Source organism: Trichogramma pretiosum, unplaced genomic scaffold (genome assembly GCF_000599845.2).
Source record: "Trichogramma pretiosum strain Unisexual culture from Peru unplaced genomic scaffold, Tpre_2.0 scaffold147, whole genome shotgun sequence".
NCBI classification, from domain to species: Eukaryota; Metazoa; Arthropoda; class Insecta; order Hymenoptera; family Trichogrammatidae; genus Trichogramma; species Trichogramma pretiosum.
This window is the reverse complement of record NW_019640817.1, coordinates 40,150-59,730: the sequence shown is the minus strand read 5'-3', so window position 1 is coordinate 59,730 and position 19,581 is coordinate 40,150. Positions and strand designations below refer to the sequence as shown.

The 19,581-nt window shown below is 42.3% G+C and overlaps 3 protein-coding genes across 4 annotated transcripts in view; all 3 read left to right on the top strand.

Annotated features, from left to right (window-relative positions):
- LOC106651357 (X-ray repair cross-complementing protein 5-like) lies at positions 1–2,902 on the top strand. 2 transcript variants are annotated; one of them, XM_023462486.1, is made up of 13 exons: positions 1–57; positions 145–232; positions 313–429; positions 494–714; positions 789–920; positions 989–1,073; positions 1,136–1,276; positions 1,343–1,526; positions 1,672–1,805; positions 1,871–2,011; positions 2,092–2,225; positions 2,297–2,651; positions 2,714–2,902. In XM_023462486.1, exons 2-13 carry the CDS (start codon positions 212–214, stop codon positions 2,726–2,728), a joined length of 1,680 nt encoding a protein of 559 aa, XP_023318254.1. In that variant the 5' UTR covers positions 1–57; positions 145–211; the 3' UTR covers positions 2,729–2,902. The 2 variants fall into 2 exon arrangements, with proteins under 2 accessions (XP_023318254.1, XP_023318253.1); XM_023462485.1 differs by lacking the exon at positions 1–57 and having other exon boundaries at positions 73–232.
- Positions 2,903–2,990: 88 nt separating this feature from the next.
- Positions 2,991–7,743, top strand: LOC106651356 (exostosin-3). The gene is made up of 9 exons (XM_014369804.2): positions 2,991–3,452; positions 3,568–4,108; positions 4,201–4,593; positions 4,675–5,123; positions 5,190–5,405; positions 5,475–5,685; positions 5,759–6,420; positions 6,501–6,605; positions 6,682–7,743. Exons 1-9 carry the CDS (start codon positions 3,264–3,266, stop codon positions 6,784–6,786), a joined length of 2,871 nt encoding a protein of 956 aa, XP_014225290.1. The 5' UTR covers positions 2,991–3,263; the 3' UTR covers positions 6,787–7,743.
- A 3,656-nt stretch (positions 7,744–11,399) lies between these two features.
- LOC106651607 (regulating synaptic membrane exocytosis protein 2) overlaps positions 11,400–19,581 on the top strand; it is a gene marked incomplete at its 3' end in the record, with an annotated part of 48,295 nt that continues 40,113 nt past the window's right edge. Inside the window, exons 1-2 of the mRNA XM_023462450.1 lie at positions 11,400–11,836; positions 12,708–12,915. Of these exons, the coding sequence (XP_023318218.1) occupies positions 11,721–11,836; positions 12,708–12,915 (324 nt within the window). The remainder of the gene's footprint in view (positions 11,837–12,707; positions 12,916–19,581) is intronic.

The following is a 19,581-nucleotide window of genomic DNA, read 5'->3' as shown; positions in this document are numbered from 1 at the left end:
TGACAGACGACGCGATTTGCTGCTTTGTTTATATCGTGTTTGATTTTAACAGCAGACCAGAGCAACCAAACATGAAGTGTGGCAGACCGGCAATCTATTAAGATTCCAAGGCCAAAAAAAGAAGAAGAAGAAGAAGAAGCAGACCAGAGTTTTTCATCGTTATATTTTGTTTACACTGTAAAAGAACGTAAAAAGAAGGAGTTCGTTCAAAATGCCGCCCAAAAAGCAAAAGGTAGTAACATCTTATAATTTATCAAACCTTTGCTCTAAATTTACTAAAATTAATGTTTGAAACAATTCTTGTTTTTACAGAGCTACATCATTTTAGTAGCGAATGTTGGTTGCTCTAGCTCAGAAAAAATTCCTGGAGACAATGAGAGCTTTTTAGATAAAGCTAAATTTACTATGAAAATGTTGATACAAAAAAAGGTAAAAATTTATTTTATTTTTAAAAATTGTTGCATAACAGAATCTTAAAATTCTGTCAATACAGATCTTTTTAGAGCCAAATGATGAATTCGGTATTATAACAATGGGTGAGGATGTTACTGAAAACCCTGATCAACTGCCAAATATTAAATTGTACCAAGAAAATTCCCGTGTTCCTGATTGGGAAATGGTAAATTACATTAATAACTTACAAAGTAAACCATATGATTGTAATTGGATTGAAGCTTTATTTGTCAGTTTAGGATTCATACAAAAAAATATAAGGTAAGTTATTATTTTTTTAAACAAGTTCATATAGTGAATTTGAATTTTTATGCATTATAGTTTAATTGTTTCAGTGATCCTGATGCTAAATGTATTCTAATTATCTTTAACAATTTCAAAGAGAAAGATGAATCAATCGAACCATATGATATTGAGGCTATAGAAAGTCAACTACTTGAATTTGAACAACTGCATGTCATATTGGTGTAAGTTTATATTGTGTACTGAAAAATATTTTGTATATTGGAAAAAATAAAATTTACTTTTGTTCTAGAGGAGACAATCCACTAAATGATAATGTCAACTATGATGACTTAAAATCAGCCAGTGAGAAAATGGCAAAAACAATGACAATGCAGGTAGTTTATTGAGCATTATTATCAACAACTTGATTTTATCTTGAATTTAATTTTCATTATAGTGTGCAGCTGTACAATATGAAGAGATAAATGATATGAAAGAGGGTCGACAGTTTTTTACACCTCCACAAAGTCATCCAGCGACTTATAAGTTCCCATTAGAATGGGATGAGATCGTAATCAGTTGTGCATCATACATAAAGGTTTAAAAATAATTTCCAATATTATTAAATTTCATGTTTAAAAATTCTACAAATCTACATTTTCAGATAACTGAATCCAAAAAATTAGAAACTTGGAAAATGCATGCATTGGTAGAAAATATTGCAGAAGAGCCGAAAAAAGAATATCTTCATAAAGAAGTCACAATATCAGATAAATCTAGAAACCAGGTGGAATCTGTTGAATTGACTAAGGCATACAAATTTGGTCAAAAATATATACCAGTTTCAGGTTGGCTTTTAAAGACTTGATAGTATTTAAAAAGTAACAATTTCATATTCTTTTAATGATTGTGTTGATTTCTGCATGTAAGGTTTTTGCTAAATTTGATTTTGCATTTAATCAATTGACATTAGTCATTTTAATCTTTTACTAGATGAAGATGAAATGCAAATGGCGTTTAAAGGAACTGAAAAGGGAATGAAAATTTATGGTTTTGCACTACAAAAAGATGTTAAACTTGAATATTGGACTGGAATTGGAACAAGAATTATTGTTCCAGAAACTGAAGTAAATATTACTTAAGTCATCAAATTATTTTTGAACTGCTTTAAAAATATTGTTTATTTTATCAGGATGATGCAAAAGCATTTTACAGTCTTGTAAAAGCAATGGTTGAAATGAATTATGTAGCAATTGTACGTAAAGTTTACCAAAATGATAATGCTCCAAAAATGGGTGTGCTTTTTCCAAAAACTGAACCTGATTCTGTTTGGGTAATTTTGCTTTCCTGATATATTTTTGAAATATTTTTTCAATGTTCACCTGCACTAATACCTGTATTTTTCTATTTAAGTGTCTTGTTCATTTAGAATTGCCTTTTGGACATGATACCAGAGCAGTCGAATCAAATTATATAAAGAATGAAGCAAACTCAGAAAAAATAAAAGCGATGGATCAATTTATAGATTCGATGACAATCACTGAACAGTAGGTTTTTTAAAATGTACCTTTAACTACTTTTTTTTTAATTTCATTTGACCTATATTTTTATCTTCCAGAGAACCGGCATATTTAAGAGAAGGTATATTTCCAAATGTTCATAAACAATATCATTGGAATACCATTGCAGCTCGAGCTTTAAAGGCTGATGATGCATTTTCAATGGACGAATACATAAAAAAGGTTTTGGAACCTCCTGCCAGATTAAAGAATCAATTCTTAGAAATTGTTGATAACATGGAATCAGTTTTTCCAAATTGTGGTAAAATTAAGAAAAAAAGTGACAATCCTGATCAGAGAAAAGATAAAGAAATGGAGGTTCAACAACAACAGCAACAACAACAACAAAAAGTTGATGTAATGAAAGAAGAAGTTATGTTCTCTGCCGCTGATATAGAACTAAAAGCTGAAGATGTAAGTATATCATTAATTTTGTTGTTCGTAAAAATTTCATTTAAAAAACAATATCATTTCAGTTTGATGAATTTTAATCTTGCTGGGCGAGAAACAACTTAATCAGTATATTTTTTATTTATTTATTTCTTTCAAATTGTAAAATGACATGAAATTTTAAATCAACTGCAGCAAGCAACTAATTGATTATTTAAGTTTTCTATTGAAATGTATTGATAATCACTGTGATAATAAATTTGCTATGAAATTTATCAAGAATGATGAATGAAAAAAATCCAAACATACCGCATATCCCGTTCTACTCCAAGTTCTTTATGCTATGTGTCATTTAAATTTGCGCTCGGTGGCGCCACAAGTTGGCACGTTCGGCGTTGGCGCTATTAGCAGTCAATCACAGTGTCTACTTGTTCGCAATTCGGAGTGGTGGTGGATGCTGCACTTGTCATCAACACAAAGTAGTATTCTGCTCGGTTATAGTCCTGCAGACTCGAGTAGGATCTAACCGAGTCCTGCGACGACGTGTTAACAATGGGCCAACGCTTTTTAGTTCAGTAATAACTATGATAACGAGGTGAAAATTAATCGGTGCTAAGTTAATGACCAACTTGTACGATGACGGTGATCGGCGGCGTCGAAGGTGGCAATAATAATCTCAATCATCACCTGCATCAGAATCCAGCTTATCAAGCCGGCCGAGAATTCGCAGTATGGTTAGCCAGAGCAAAATTACCAAGAGCCATAGTAATTGCCTTGGCATGCCTCTGTATACTGCCACTTTTCATTCATTACTATCTATCACAGGTGAGGTTCAATTTGTTTGTTTACTGTCAAATTAGCTGAACAGTGCATGAGAATAAATTTTAAAGCGTTGAAATTTTCTTTATTTAACTTAATTTTAATAAAATTACTATTATAGGTGGAAGCAAGCGGGCACCTAGATGTATTTCAAACGCGCTCCAGACTAGAAACATTTCAAGACTTTTCAGCCAAGTCTGCAGTCGAGTTAAAAGCTCGCATAGAAGAAATGTTGAGAATCAAAACATCAGTTAACAATGAACTCAAAGATCTTGAAACAAAGCGTCGCAAACTCCACCATGAAGTCAGCAGTTTGACTCAACAAATTGATGAATTAAAACAAGAAGTGACTCATCAGACAATGGAGCTAGAAAGATTGAAAATTAGTGTTATTCAAGCTCAAGAATCTCATCGTGAAGCTGTAGAAAGAAATACTCCTGAACTAGCAGCACCTAAAAGAATAATAAGTGAATATGTTCCAGAACACACTCCTTTCCACTCCAACTCCAAAAACTGCAGAATGTTTAACTGTTTTGATCACAGTCGCTGTGCTTTAACAAGTGGTTTTCCAGTATATTTGTATGATCCTGAAGACTTTCCTATCGTCAATGATGGATGGGATATAGATGGTTTTTTAAAAATTTACATAAAGCAGACGCTAGGTATGTTGATTAAAAATTTTATTGCTTTTTTACATATATTTTCATAATTGTAATACTGAATATTCAATTGTAATATTGAATTATGATTGTAGGTTACAACCCACATCTAACAAATGATCCAGCTGAAGCATGTATCTACATTGTCCTTGTCGGTGAAGCACTGACATCTTCTTACAAGGCTAATAATTCTAGAGGACCACTGAGTGTTAGCAAACTGCACTCGCTTCCTTATTGGGGCGGTGATGGCAGAAACCATATTTTATTGAACCTTGCTCGACGTGATTTATCTGCCGATTCAGGAGCATTGTTAAACAGCGTTGATACAGGCAGAGCTATAGTAGTGCAATCAACGTTCTTTCGAGAACGCTTTCGCGAGGGATTTGATCTAGTTGTTCCTCCTATATTAGGCCCTCCAGGTGGTGACGTATGGTCAGAGTGTGCTCATATGCTGCCAGCTCGAAGAAAGTTTTTGCTTTCTTTTCAAGGTACATTCAAGATGCTGTACTGTAAAATATTATAATAATTACTCTGTTGTAAAAAAGTAAAAAATTTCTATCATTATGTAGGTGAAATGAAGGCCATGAAAATTCTTTCCACGACCAATCAGATCATAGACGACGCCGAGCTCGACATCGAGCGAGCATCGATGGACGAAAATAATTTGGACATGTTCATCATTCAGCACTTGAAGGACATGAGCAGCGGCCCGACGTCGGACAAATTTTTCATTCAGTTCGAGTGCGTGCCGGCCTCGGAGGAGAAGCGCTCGAACGAGGTGCTCGACTGGTCGCTCTGCGGCACGGAGTCGTCCAGAAAATCCATCCTGCGAGAGTCCACCTTCGCCCTGATACTGGCGCCGAGCAACGTCAGCTTCTTGTCCACCGCCGTGATGCAGGCTCGCCTGTACGAGGCCCTGAGATCGGGCGCCATACCGGTGATCCTCGGCGGCGATCGCGTCGCCCTGAGCTACAAAGAGGTCGTCGCCTGGAGAAGAGCCGCCATATTCTTACCCAAGGTAATTTTCCGGCTATAGGTTTTATTGAATCATTTTCGCGATATTTAACATTGGTATTGTTTACAGGCTAGAGTTACGGAGATGCACTTCATGTTGAGAGCCGTGCCCGATAACGATTTGCTGACGATGAGACGACAGGGAAGACTCGTATGGGAGCGATACTTCGGTACCGCGCAAAGCGTCGTCGATACGATAGTCGCCGTTATCAGAGACAGACTGGGAATACCTCCGAGGCCAGCTCCAGAAACGCCTAGTATAAGTGTTTTCAATTCATCCTTTGTGGTATGTACAAACGATCGCAGTCACGCTAGCAAAGTTTACTCGAAATTAATAAATTGAATTTTTTTTCAGCCTTTGAGATCGGACACAATAGTTCAAGATAACGTGGGCGAGGAAAGCTTGGGTCCACTCGAACCGCCATATCCATCCCCGAGTTACAGGCGCAACTACACCACGTTATTGGTACAGGGTCACGAGATTTGGAACGAGTGGGTGGATCCATTCAATCTGTATCCTCACCTACCCTTCGATACTGTTCTTCCGAGTGACGCCAAACACATCGGTAAATTTGGGCACTTCGCGTTCGAGCTCAATTAATTAGATTCATGATTACATTTCTCTAATATTCTCATCAGGCTCGGAGTTGGGCTTCAGGCCGATCGGCAAGGGAGCAGGTGGCGCGGGCAAGGAGTTCAGCCAGGCGCTGGGCGGCAATCATCCGCGTGAGCAGTTCACCGTGGTCATGCTGACCTACGAGCGCGAGCAGGTCCTCATCAATTCTCTGGCTCGGCTGTACGGGCTGCCCTACCTGAACAAGGTGATCGTGGTGTGGAACAGTCCCAAGCCGCCCGTGGAGGACCTGAGGTGGCCCGACATCGGCGTGCCGATAATCGTCGTGAAGACCAAGCGCAACAGCCTGAACAATCGATTTCTGCCGTTTGACGCCATCGAGACGGAGGCCGTGCTGTCCGTGGACGACGACGCCCACCTGCGCCACGACGAGATCATGTTCGGCTTCAGGGTCTGGCGAGAGCATCGCGACCGAGTCGTGGGCTTCCCGGCGCGCTTCCACAACTGGGATCAGAACAATCACAACTCGTGGAACTACAACTCGAATTACTCGTGCGAGCTGTCGATGATACTGACGGGCGCAGCCTTCATACACAAGCACTATACATATCTCTACACGCACTGGTTGCCCCAAGCCATAAGGGACAAGGTCGACGAGTACATGAACTGCGAGGACATAGCGATGAATTTCTTGGTCTCGCACGTCACCCGTAAACCCCCTGTCAAGGTAAGGAGGAAATTTTTCATTTAGCGTTGAAAATAAAATATCAAAAATGTTTCCTAATGCGATTGCGAAAATATTTCCAGGTCACGTCGCGCTGGACGTTCCGATGCCCAGGATGCCCGGTATCGCTGTCCGAGGATGACTCGCACTTCCAAGAAAGACACAAATGCATGAATTTCTTTTCACAAGTGAGTATTCGTAAACTTGCCGATTGCACGAATATGACGATTTGAAATGTTTACACATGTTCAATTTTATTCACAGGTGTTTGGCTACATGCCATTACTCACTACGCAATATCGTGCCGATTCGGTACTTTTCAAAACGAGAATTCCTCACGACAAACAGAAATGTTTCAAGTATATATAAATGTTGACGATGATTATTATATTGCCAGTGATTGGATAGACTTTTTCGGACCTGTTGAAACATTGACACGATCGGAACGATCGTGAAAAAATATTTAATATAAATAGTCAATGACCCGCGAGCCATTTAGTTGAATGTTCCGTAAATACAGTTTAACTGTGCGTAACGCATTTTTTTACGCTTCGTAATTGTATACATTTGTCTGTAAATAGGTGTAATCATGTAATTCTGTATAACCATAGTGCTAATGCTGCTATGTTAATAATATTTTTTTATATAATCTTTATATATAATTCGACTCAAGCAAATACGCTGACAAAACTATTATGACGTGCTTGAGACAATAAATGGATGATATCGTTTGTTATTGTCCTTGTTACTTTAAATTCGTTGATAGTCTTGTTGAGAGAAAAAAAATTAAGTAACAAAAAAACGATTGTTAATAAATTGTAAATAGACTCGGGAACGAGAGCTCTCTAACTGTAAACAGTATGCCATAGCGAGTTTTTCGGCGATTTACATAAATATTTGTACATAAAATTTTTTGCCAATCGCGATGATTTTTTATTATTTCTTTATAGAAAAAACAAACTGTACGATCTATATAGTCGACTCTGAGTCGAGCCAACTAGCGGAGAAAAAAAAAGCTGTTTTCTATGTATATATGCCATTGTATTTAGAATTTATAAATACGTCGATAATAGACTTTAAGGATACTTTTTTTTTATATAAATATATCAAATGAAACCGTTCGCTCATTGTGCAACCGATTACCGATTTATACTTGTAAATACACATTCGTCCGGATGTTTGTGTACCGTTAATTATATCTTTTTTTAATGTATAATTAATGTATAATCATGACAATTTCTACCAGAAAAAAAATGACACTCGTTCGCTTCGCTTAGAGAAGCTAGTGCAATAAAAGAGCATTTTTTCAAACTGCGTAATGAAAAATTTTTCTCTATAACTCGCAAAGTCAATTGTTCCGTGTGTGTGTGTGTGTGTGTGTGTGTGCGCGCGAGAGCGATCTTTATTTATAATATGCACAGCGTATTTGTAATTCGATCTCCGACGAAAGCTCGCTAAAATTCCATTAAAACGAATCTATGCGGTGGCATCGTTTTTCAATTATAAGTATGTATACGCGAGCAGAGGAACAAGTTATTATTATTATTATTTTCTGTCGATCGACTCGTTAATAAAATGATTAAATCGAAGGATGGAAAAGTTTGTCGTCGAAATTTCATTTGCAACGATTTCCCATCGTTCGTTCCACTTCGTATATTTCTAGAAATTATAATGTAATTATACAGACTTGTGAGTGACGATCGAGCTCCGTACAAACGAGTCACTCGGACTGGTAAGAATTTATTAGAATACATAAACTCGACGATTTCTCAGTTGAGGCATTGTGTTTTTATTTATTTCATCCACTTTTTTGTCGGTGGAATAAAATATCAGGGGGGGGGGGGGCGCAAGCGCAGCCGCAGCCGGTCGAGCCTATTCGCCTCTAATCTGAGAATAATTCAGCAGCATCAATTCAACGAGCCTCCCGCGGGGGTGACAGAGGTCGCGAGTCATCTCCTATGTATAGGTGCATAATATCTTATCAGCTGATGCTGAAAATGTAGAAGCTCGAGCCCTTTTTTGTACATCCTTTCTTATACAGCACACAATGGATCAACCTCGCATGGACTGTATCGGCGCTGCGTTTAACTGGCCGCGCGCGCGCGGTCGACGCTCCGCAATAAGAAATACACACCTATATAGGTATAAGTAAAAGAGACAGATACACGTATACACGGACAGATAGGGTCTAATACATATAACAATCGTCGTAAACGCGTTTGTATCTATACGGTATAACCGAAGATTCGGTCGTCGGCGCGCAAAAGCCGATCAATAAAAGTGCGAATGTGTGTGTGTGTGTAGTGTACGCTGCTTCTGTGTATACACAAGCTGAATATAGATATACGAGTAACACCAACACCGACAGTAGCGTACATATAGCGATCGGCGCGCAGTGTGACGCAAGCCCACGCCCATTGCTCCGTATCGTACACGTATGTATGTGTGAGTGCAGTATCTGTGTGTGTGTACGTGTGCCGACGTTCCTTATAACAAAACGTTATATGTATAGATAGGTCCTCTCAACGGTTCTTTCGTACTACTACTACTACTGCAAAGTAGTCGCGCTCCGATTTATTCAAAAAAAGAATCACGCAAGCGATACATTAAAACCGAAAACGGCTAATGTAAGGAAATGTAAGCTTGCATTTCGAATTTGGAATCTCGCGAGTCGAGAATCTTATATAAAAGAACGTGCAGCGAGCGGCGCCCGATTTGAAATTCGAACGCGCGCGATCCGTTACAGTTGCATCATGGACTGACTCGAACTACTTGATATATCGTGACGCGTACTGTGCAGTGCAGTGTCCGTAGGACTGGGGCGCCAACTCCGAACTGAATCGCGCGTATAGTAGCGCGCGATCTCCACGGTCGACGCGCCGCGGCAATATCTATCTCTCCTATGTATACGTTTTCGCCTCGAGGGGGGTCGCGCGAGGGTAGCAGCAGCAGCAGCAGCTGCCGTTGTATTACGGTAGGTATTATAAGGTATATACACCTAGGGGTTGACTGCTGGTGCTGGTGCTGGTGCGACTGCGCGTCGGGCCGCTTCCGCTCCAACGACCGAGGAGGCGCGCAAGCTTAGCAGGCAGGCAAGGCAGGCAGTGAGAGCACAGAGCAGCAGCACCACCACTTTATATTATACCTTTTATAAACCAGCTCACTTGGCAAATCGCAATTATTGTTGTGTGTATATATATATATGATAATATACGTGTGTTGGCCTGCGTGTGTGTCTGCTTGCGCGCACGGAGCGAGTGCAGGGAAAAAAGGTGGTATAGATTAGATATGGTGCGCGAGCAGCGGCGGCGGTGGCGGCGACGAGTCAGAAAACTCTGAACGCGAGTACATCATCACGGGGCACGAGTAGCAGCAGCGAGATGCCGTAACAACGTTATAACAACGTGTGTGTGCTCGAGAGGATCATCGTGCGGCCAAAAAAGCTCCGTATTAGAAAAAGGAGCAGCGAAATTTTTCGCGTTCGTGGCGAGAGTTGACTGCTCTGCGCGCCGTAAGTAGTATATAGTATATACGCGACGTAAACTGCACTCTGTCCCGTGCACTGTGCAGCAACACAGTACGATATATATAGTGTCGTCTGTATACATCGGACGAGTATAGAGAGAGAGAGAGAGAGAGTGCAGAACTCGTGTGCAGCGATACGCGCGAGCACGACAGAGTTTATATACACACGGGCCTGCTGTTTTCAGTGCATACACACACACACACACACACACACGTAACAAACACACAATCGCCTAGAGAGTCTCGGCTACAGAAAAGCAGCAGCAGCAGCAGTAGCAGTAGTCAGTGTTCGCGTTACGAGAGACAGCACGAGCGAAGAAGAGAGAGAGAGAGCCCTTCATATTGGTGGTGGTGGTGGTGGTAGTGCGAGTATAGTGGTCGCGCGGATATGTGATCCTCGGCGTTATCGTCGTAGCTCGTGTGCGTGATATATCATCGCGTATATAGTAGCGATGACCGAGAGCTGCTGCTGCTACTACTACTACTACGAGTCTACGCAACGACATTTTTATCGTCATCGTCGCCGTCGTGCGTAGTATATAACACAGTGAGTGACGGAGGAGCACACGGTCGAGGAGTCGAGTATATATAGGCTAGGAGCAGCATTGGTAGTAGTACACTGGAGTGCGCGGAATTCTGTGCAGCGAACGCGTGTGTGTGTACGTGTGTATACGAAGAAGACAAGAAGCAGTGCGCGGGGGTGTGCATCGACATCGATATCAAGTTGAGTCCTCGTCGAGAGATCGAGGACCCCCCTTTTTTTATACCTAACGTTATAATGATAAAAATAGCGTAATAACCTAGTGTTTTAATAAAAAAAATTAAAAAAAGCTCGAGGCTGCGCTCTGTCACGCCAAAAAAAAGCATGGAGACGCGCCTCGCGGTCGTCGTCGCTGTCAGCCCTCGACAAGAATCGTAATATGGCTCGAACGCATGATAGCAGCAGTAGCAGTGTCAGCAGCAGTCAGGCAGAGCGACAATATTCAACAGTGACCGAGCAGTCGAGTAGTGGCGTTAGCGATAACAATAACGACAACGACAACAACCACGAGGGAACTCGGGTGACGCAGTCGTCGGAGGAGGCGCTGAGCCGCCGCTGCGGCTTGTACCACTGTAGCTACTCCTCGAGGCTGCTGCAGGTGGCGATGAGGAGGAGGACTCGTCCGATTGATACCCAAGACGACGACGACGACCAACGACTGCGGCGGTTAATAATCGTCAAACTTGTAGTAGTAGCGAGCAGCGGAGTAATAAACGACGAACGGAAGCAGACGAAGGAGCTGGCGACGACAGTAGCAGAGCAGCACGGAAGAATCGAGCGGGCCCGCGCCACATCGGCTGGATGATTCGGATGAGGCGAGTGCGGCGCGGGCCTGTATCATCGTCGTCGTCGTCGTCGTCGCTGCTGCAACTGCTGCAGCTGCTGTCGCCGCCGCGGCCAACAACAGCAACAACAACAGCAACAACAACAGCACATCAACCTCCACCGCATCTTCGTCGTCGCCGTAGTCTCTGCGGCTTTCTGCAGCAGCGGAAAATTCTTCGTTGTCGTCGTCGTCGCGACCACCGGCATCGTCGTCGACGCTCGACCGCCGCCGACAGCCACATCGTTATCATTGCTCTCGGCAACGAGACGACCACCGACATCACCAGCTCCTCGACTGCTCCTCGACGACGACGTCGCGGTAGAATCGGTGTCCGCTGCCTCGCGAGTGCGGACGTTTTTTTCGTAAAAAAAGCAAGCACGACGAGCGCGGCGCGTCGTCGTACAAGTCATCATGATGGACGAAATAATGCCGGACCTGTCGCACCTCACGCCCGAGGAGAGACGCCACATAGAGAGCGTCATGATGAGGCAGCGCCAGGAGGAGGAGAACCAGAGCGAAATTTTGAGGTGAGCTCGATCAGATATCTTTTTTCGTTTTTTAATTCATTCACGCGCACACGGTCAAGATATAGAGAGAGAGAGAGAGACCGAGAGAGAGATGCAACGTTATATGAGCCGAGTAACGCAACAGTTTTACTCTTTCTCCGTCTCTCTTTCCGCCTTTATCCCGATAATATAATGTGTCACGATCGACGATGTGTGTGCGTTGTGACGTATTATCGCAGACGCACGCATACACCCGCACACACAGCGGCAGCGAGCAGACGTCTTTTTGTACAGTAGTATAACAGTAGTACTAGTCACAAGTACACGCAACACCGCTGTCTGCTACATAGATGTGTATGTGTGTGTGTGTACACCCGAGTAATATACAACGGGGCTCTCTCGTTCGTGCCAACGCGCCGCCACTATATAACGATAATATCGTAGTAGTAGTAGTAGTAGTAGTAGTAGTACCAGCCCGATATATCTGTACCACTATAGCTAATGTAGCGCGAGCGAGACTCGCAGCCACAACACACACACTTGCCAAATCAAACAAGTGGAAATATGTAAGGAACGATTGTATAATTTTTTTGTGTGTCTGCCGCAGCAGAAAACTTACTTGATCGCGACACGTTGTTGTTATTCGTTGTGTTACTTATCACACGCATGGCTCTTGCATATTATCTATATGCGCACATGTTTTGCCGCAGCACAGCTTCTTTTACCGAGATACACGAGTTTCATTTGACTCGGTCAAAAAAGAAGTCTGTGCAACTAGTTTAAACGTATTTAAATGTAGTTTTGGATAAAAAAAAATTTAATTCTGTAAAACAATGATAATAACGAAAGATACAATTTTCATTTCTGCATCATCCAAAAACGGAAAATAAAGGCGAAAGGAGTCCGAGGTGCTGAAACTGGAGGAGACGATAGCGCGTACGCGCAGCGAGATGCTCAAGAATCCGGCCTGCGACCTGGAGGCCACCTGCGAGATATGCCTCAAGACGAAGTTCGCCGACGGCGTCGGCCACATCTGCAATTACTGCAGCGTCAGGTGCTGCGCCCGCTGCGGCGGCAAGGTCTCATTAAGATCCAACAAGGTTAGTTAGAGCTACTAGCGACTACAGCTTGTCCAAAAAAAAAAAAAAAAAGAAAGAAAAAAAAAGCGAAAAAGTATATATCTCCTCTTGTTCTCCTCTCTCGCGGTATATAGTCCGGAGCGGGGCACTGCGGCATGCACACGAGTCACTGACACTCCGTCGTGTTTGTGTGCAGGCATTATCGCGCACGTACCAACTCCTTGCCTTCTTCTTCTCATTCTCTCTCGGGCTCCTCTCGTGCTATATACCTACTTTTTTTCTACAGTCCCATGCCATGACTGTTATATTTTTTAATTTTTTTTGTTGCTCCGAACACGTATTATCTCGGTGGCGATCGCTATGTCGTTGAACTCGTCGACTCGCTATCATACCAACAAAAAAAAAAAAAAACAAACAAACAAAATATGTATTCGGTACTCAAAGGTGTCCCTTTGCCATTGCGTGCTCGCTTTCTCGAAAAAGCCTCTCTTTCTCGCTGCGAAAGGATAATAGTAGGTATATAGGAGGCGCGCTCCGCGAGTGCGAACAGAGAGAGAGAGCACACAGCACATATGCAATGTAAGTGCAGCACACAAGCGAGAGCTGCATGTATATATCGGAGAGAGAGAGCGAGTGCAAGGGAGGTAAAGAGGCCATGCGAGGCCGACGCGCGGAAAATAGGACAGTCAGATATGTGCACCTTTCTCTCTCTCTCGCTCTCTCTCTTCGTTCGCAGCACACATTTTCGTCAGCCTATATATACATACATATACACCGCACTGTATTCGTTACAATACGTGCGCGATATATATTCAGGATCTAGACGAATATATCACTGGCGCGTTTACTATTTCGCTGCGTGCGTTGTTATATACGCGTTTCGCCATTTCGGCGCGTCGTTTACGATCTCTTTTATAGATTGTATTATATATAACAAATCTGGACGCGAGGGATGACTACGTATACGGCTGCGTCGATATGTATATTATATATGCGTGTGTTTGTACTCGGCTTACTGGTTAATGCTCTCTCTCTCTCTCTCTCTCTCGCTGTTATAGCCGCGTGTGCTACTGTCAAGGCCGCGTCGTCGTCATCGTCGTCATCATCGTGTACATACGTATAACGTCCGACCGGACTTGGGCCGCTACTACTGTACGTCAAGGCAAAATCCTACGATACATAACATCGCACGCGCATCTTAACAAAGTACAAACGACGACGTGGGAATTGTTTACGCGAAATCGGCCCCGATTCGATCGATTGAAATTTATACAGAGGAATCGCGGAGAAATTTTTTTTTTCTTTTTCGTTAAAAAGATCGACGATACGTTCGATTTCAATTTGGCATTTAATTTTATTATAAAACTGTTCTAAAAATAGACCCCTTTTTTATCGCCGAATTTCGCCTATTATGCTGCGATTTAAAAGCCATTAAAAATATTTTACGAACGTTAATGTTTTTTCTCTCTCTCACTCATTCAGTGCTGCGCGCAGTTTTTCAGTAGCGCAACTCAACGTCGAGCGAGACCCCGCGGCGCGTTACTTATTTATATCATTTCGGGCCGCGCGAGCGCTGGAAGGGTCACGGAAGAGACGATGCTGCTGTGCAGCAGCGCAATTCGATCGAATTTCGCGCGTCCGTAGTAATATAATCGTATACATCAACTCGATCGACGCGAGCGCGAGAGAGAGAGCTATTTTTTCCTACTGCTAGGTTTTTTTTTCACGACCCGCGCGCATTTTATATCCTCGGTGGATGGAGCTTTTTTTATATTCGCCGTCGAAATAGCCAAATTAGTCGTTGAGTGGCTGGGAGCGCGATGGTAGGGACACTTAAGGTCGTGGCAATTTGCCCCCGGCATTTATATATGCGTTATATAGATGTAGCCGAGCGAGCGAGAGGAAAAGTGCGGGCGCGGAAGTAGGTATATAAAAACGCGTGTATACACGGGAGCGCCTTACGACACATTTTAAGCCTCTACGCGCGCTTGACTCTTTACTTGACTCAATTCTCTCGCATATATATAGTATACATGTAGACATGCAGCATATAGTACACAGCTGTGCTCTCTCTCTCTCTCTCTCTCTGCACGATGCTGATAGCTGCTCTTGTGTAACTCGTGCTTATATGCATATTATACCGAATGTATACGTATATGCATCAAACTACACGCATCGTTTTGCGCGCTACTCGATTTTGTAAATATGTTCAATCCACGCCAACGCAATGATAGATACCCCCGTAAACACCTGCTGCTGTACGAGTCGTATTAGTCCCACGATGGACCGGTTGGACTCAAATCTCTCTCATTGTCGGTATGGCTATGAGTTTTTGGATAAATTTTATTTTAATCATAAATTGTCAGTTTTTTATCTTCTACTCCCAACTTTTCATTTTTTAAATCAGTTTAACGCGTATAATTTGTAGTTGTTACTTCAGGCAAAATTGCTTTTGAACGGAGCATTGATTCAAAGTTATTTCAAAATCAGTGAAAGAAAGAATTATCTTTTTATTTTACTGATTCATTTATTTTTTTTTTTTTTTTTAAATATCTGATACACATCTTTTCAACAAAAACTTTTATCGATCTCCTGCATCTGTAAAAGTTACGCGTTACGGAAAAGTACAAGAAATTTCTTCCGATATCTTCGAAATCAACGAATACATTACACCATTCGTCAACATCTTCTCGGCGTGAAACCTCCTCCACATACATTACAAAAATAGCGGCATCGCTTCATTGAGAATTCAGATCGCGTCGTGCACGTTACTGACCTTTACACAGAGGCCTGGCTGTAATACACCTCCGGGGGGGTTCCTCGAATTCGATTTTCGCCCTCAGCTGAGAAATACATGTATACAAGCAGAAGAAAAATTAACGACTCGCGACGTAATTCGATATCCGATACATATGTAAAGGAGCTCTCATTAATTTCAAGGTTATCGCTAATGCATCAAGCAGCAAGCCTCTCGATCGATGAGCGATAACCCTTGCCTTTCTCTCTGTCTCTCGCGAGATCGAATCAGCCTTGCCTTGTGTTTACCCTATATATTAATATTATATCCGAGATGAAGTCTCTCAAGGGTTTACTTGATTAGTTATGGCGCGTGGGAGGCTTTGTGTGTGCTTGTGTATTATTCAATTCTATGATGTACTGTGTACAAACTCCTTGCTTTAGATAAGCCGTTTTATTAATAACTCTCGAATGCATACATTTTTTCTTGTCTCTGTCAAGATCGAGTAACAAAAAGGTCAAAAAGACGAGTGTCTGGTCGGCATAGACCAGTTAATGAAAGGATTGCACTTTCGAAATCCGTACGCAGCGAAAATACATAAGTCATTTATTTTGCAACGCGCGCATTCGATGAGAAAAAGAGACACTTGGAGGATTTACCTCGAAGAAAAATACCTCGCTTATATACGCTCACTAGCGCGCGTTAAGTCCGATCGGCGCGCAGACGAGGCTTCGCGATGGTTGGATTTATATATTACCCGCTAAGGCTCGGGGATAGATATAGATTTCATCCCTCTCCTCCCTTTCTCCCCCCCCCCCCTTCTCGTTGAAATAATACAGGAAAAATAAGGATAAATTTTCCCCTGGCTTGGCTTTCCGATCCGCGCGTGCAGATATATCCCCGCTGTAACACGCGCGCGTGCCTTCGATCGGTCTTAGGCTTTTTTTTTTAGAATCGAAATGATTTTTGGTGGGAGGAAAAAAATCGGGATCAGCGGTCGACGGTTCGTAAATTGAAACTTACCCCTTTCACCTCTTTATTATGACATATACGAGAATACGAGAATACGAAGAAAAAGAATCGAGAAACGTATGTATTAATACGGGCCGATTTTGATTTTTCGTGCGCCGTTTGAGAGATTGACAAAAAAAAATTGACAAAAAAAAGGGAAGTTATAAAAACTCGATGTAGGTCATCGTATCGCGAATAATCACAGTCTTTTGCGAGATGTGCAGCTTTTGATTTACATATACGCGGAGAGTACGATAGGCAAAGAGAAAAATTCTCACGAGTATATTAGTATAGCCTAAAGTGCGTGCGTGTACCTGTGTGCACGAGTACAGTAGCCCCCGCAGTCATTCGCGGTAGTCAATGACGAGTAGACGAAAAATTATAAAGGGGGCAAAAAAATATTAATCAATTTTATACGCGTCTCCGAAGCCTTAACGAAATGAAATGGATCGCGCACGCATACGCACGCACGTATACGCGTAAGAGTAAGGGGAAAATACCAATATTGACGAGCTGACGAGTGTGGGCGAAGTGGGCAAAGGGCGTCGTCGTCGTCGTCGTCGTCGTCGGTAAATGTAAACACACGTATACTCACACCCACAAACTTACAGTCTCACGTAGTGTATGAGAGAGAAATACTGGACATTCAACACCCCCGCCTTTAATGGCTCATGAAATACTCGTTATTCCGCAGTGACGAGAGACAGAGAGTTGAGAGAGGAGAAGATATACGATTACCTCTCTCCTGGCGAGGGATAACGCGCGAGTTTGTGTGTGTGTGTGTGTGTGTCTCAAATTCGTGCAGTAGATCGATAAAACGAATCCTTCCTGTAGACTATATCAAGGACCCCCTTCGAGTTTGATCGTCGTTGCAGCTGCTGCTGTTGCATTCTCCAAAAATGTATACACGTATAACCATCGGCCGTGTCGTCGTTCGTGTCACGCTTTTTCGCGAGCTGAATGTGCGCAGCGCTACGCGTCGCTGATTTTCACGCGGAACTTTCACAGCTACATATATAGTCTCGTATACGTTGGTTTGCATTTATACCTCGAAATTTATTGTCAACTGCAGTATTTGTTGGTCCGTACGCAGTGTGTGTACGCGTGCGTAAATATGTATGCCATCGGTATATACGAGCTCCGAGAAGAAAAAAACGAGAGCAAAAATAGCTTGTAGACCTATCGAAGGTCCAATAGCCTCCAGGCGCTTTACGATATACTTATATATTGGGGAAAAAAAGCTCGAGCGACGACGTGTGCGTACATATAGAGAACAGCTTGTCGGGACAGCGCTTGTGTTACGCGCTCTCGCCACGAGACTCGGCAAGTTTCTTCCCTTTTTTTTTTTATTTTCTAAAACTTCTTACGGGACGTTTGGTATATATAGGGTGGTGAATCCGTGAAAGACACGAGTAAGCGAGCGCGATAATCTTAGGGAATATAGACTGCTCAGAGTCAGTGTATTTTGCTCGCTGGAATTGGCCGGGGTTCTATGTGCATACGTATTTATGCACACGTCCAATACAAATCTTTATGAATGCACGTAGAAGTATATTATTAATACATTTTAATGTGGGTTTAAAGTACATTTTGTTCCGTGAATTTTTCTAAAAATTATTTTCGATCTTTTGTAAAATTTTATTGAGGTTCAACTTTTAATAGCTTTAGCACACGCAGTAGGTTACTCGATTATAAAAATGAGCCATATACTTGTCGGAAAATGTAATGAATCATTTTCCATAATCCGCTGTAAATTCCAGTAAGATTCTATTTAAATCAAAGGTGAACAAATTTAATTATGAGCTTTTCGATTTCATCAACAGATGGAGTATTGTAAATCCGCAAGTGGCAAAACAAATTTCGTTAACTTGTCTTCCGAATTTTCTTCATTGTGTTCATCATTGAATAGTTCGTCTCTCCCGAGGAAAAGATTCGCATAAAAGTATAATCATTTTCAAATTTATTTATAAAATGATACATTTATATATATACGAACGGGGCCAAAAACGAAGGACCTCGATATTTTTCTTTCCCAAGTAATTCTTGAGCTTTTATCTTGATTTATAAATTGCTCGTGCGCGGCACCCGCTGTGTGCTGTGCTGTGCTGTGCGGCGCGCGCGGCTTATTGTTATGCTATATACGTGCCAAAGCGAGGCTCGCAGCTTCTCTTCTGATGCTGCTGCTGCTGCTGCTGCTGCTCTCCCTCCTTCCCTCCCCCCGGCCCGTTCCGTTTTTTCCGTTCTCTTTGCTTCTCAGTTTTCTTCGTTTCCTTCGACCTTCCACATTACATTATACCTGTATATACTCGAGCGGCGGCGGCCCCCAGCTCTCTCACTCCGGCTGGATTATTTTTGGTTTTACTTTTCCGCGCGCGCGCATCGATTCTTTCGCAACTCCGTAAATAAAAGAGATATGAACAAACGAACCGGTCATCAATTCTCGCCGCAACGCGTCCTATCAATGGCGCATAAAAAATCCTTTATCGGCCGCGGCTCTTTCGATGTAAACGTCGAGTTCGTATTATATCGTGCGCAGTCCGGTTTTCCGCGCGGCTATCAAAAACTGGAAGAACGATTGAAAAGTTTTGGTCGTACGTATTATACACGTGAGTCATCGGTCGAGAGGGCCAAGGGAGATTCGCAAATTCAACGAAACGATGTATGTGTATATAACGAAAGAGACCTACATCGATCGGATTTTCGCATATACGAAGACACTCCGTCGCGAATGGGATCGGGGAGTCGTCCGCCGTGCCTACATTATTCGTATTACAGAACATCTAAAGTTACGATGCTACATTACTACGGTATTATTTTTAAATATACGCATTTAAATGCTTAAACTCTAATTAGCAGCACGAGAAAAATATCGTAACCCAACGAGAAGATAGAGGAAGATTATTCCGCACTGCACACGTATATAGCCGCGCGCAACAACG

Excerpts from the sequence above, each read along its gene's own strand:
- LOC106651357 (XM_023462486.1), top strand. The coding sequence starts at position 212 with ATGCCGCCCAAAAAGCAAAAG. Across the intron at positions 715-788 it reads TTCATACAAAAAAATATAAG|TGATCCTGATGCTAAATGTA; the intron begins GTAAGTTATTAT and ends TAATTGTTTCAG. Across the intron at positions 1,074-1,135 it reads CAAAAACAATGACAATGCAG|TGTGCAGCTGTACAATATGA; the intron begins GTAGTTTATTGA and ends TTTTCATTATAG.
- LOC106651356 (XM_014369804.2), top strand. The coding sequence starts at position 3,264 with ATGACGGTGATCGGCGGCGTCGAAGGTGGCAATAATAATCTCAATCAT. Across the intron at positions 4,594-4,674 it reads GTTTTTGCTTTCTTTTCAAG|GTGAAATGAAGGCCATGAAA; the intron begins GTACATTCAAGA and ends ATCATTATGTAG. Across the intron at positions 5,406-5,474 it reads TTTTCAATTCATCCTTTGTG|CCTTTGAGATCGGACACAAT; the intron begins GTATGTACAAAC and ends ATTTTTTTTCAG.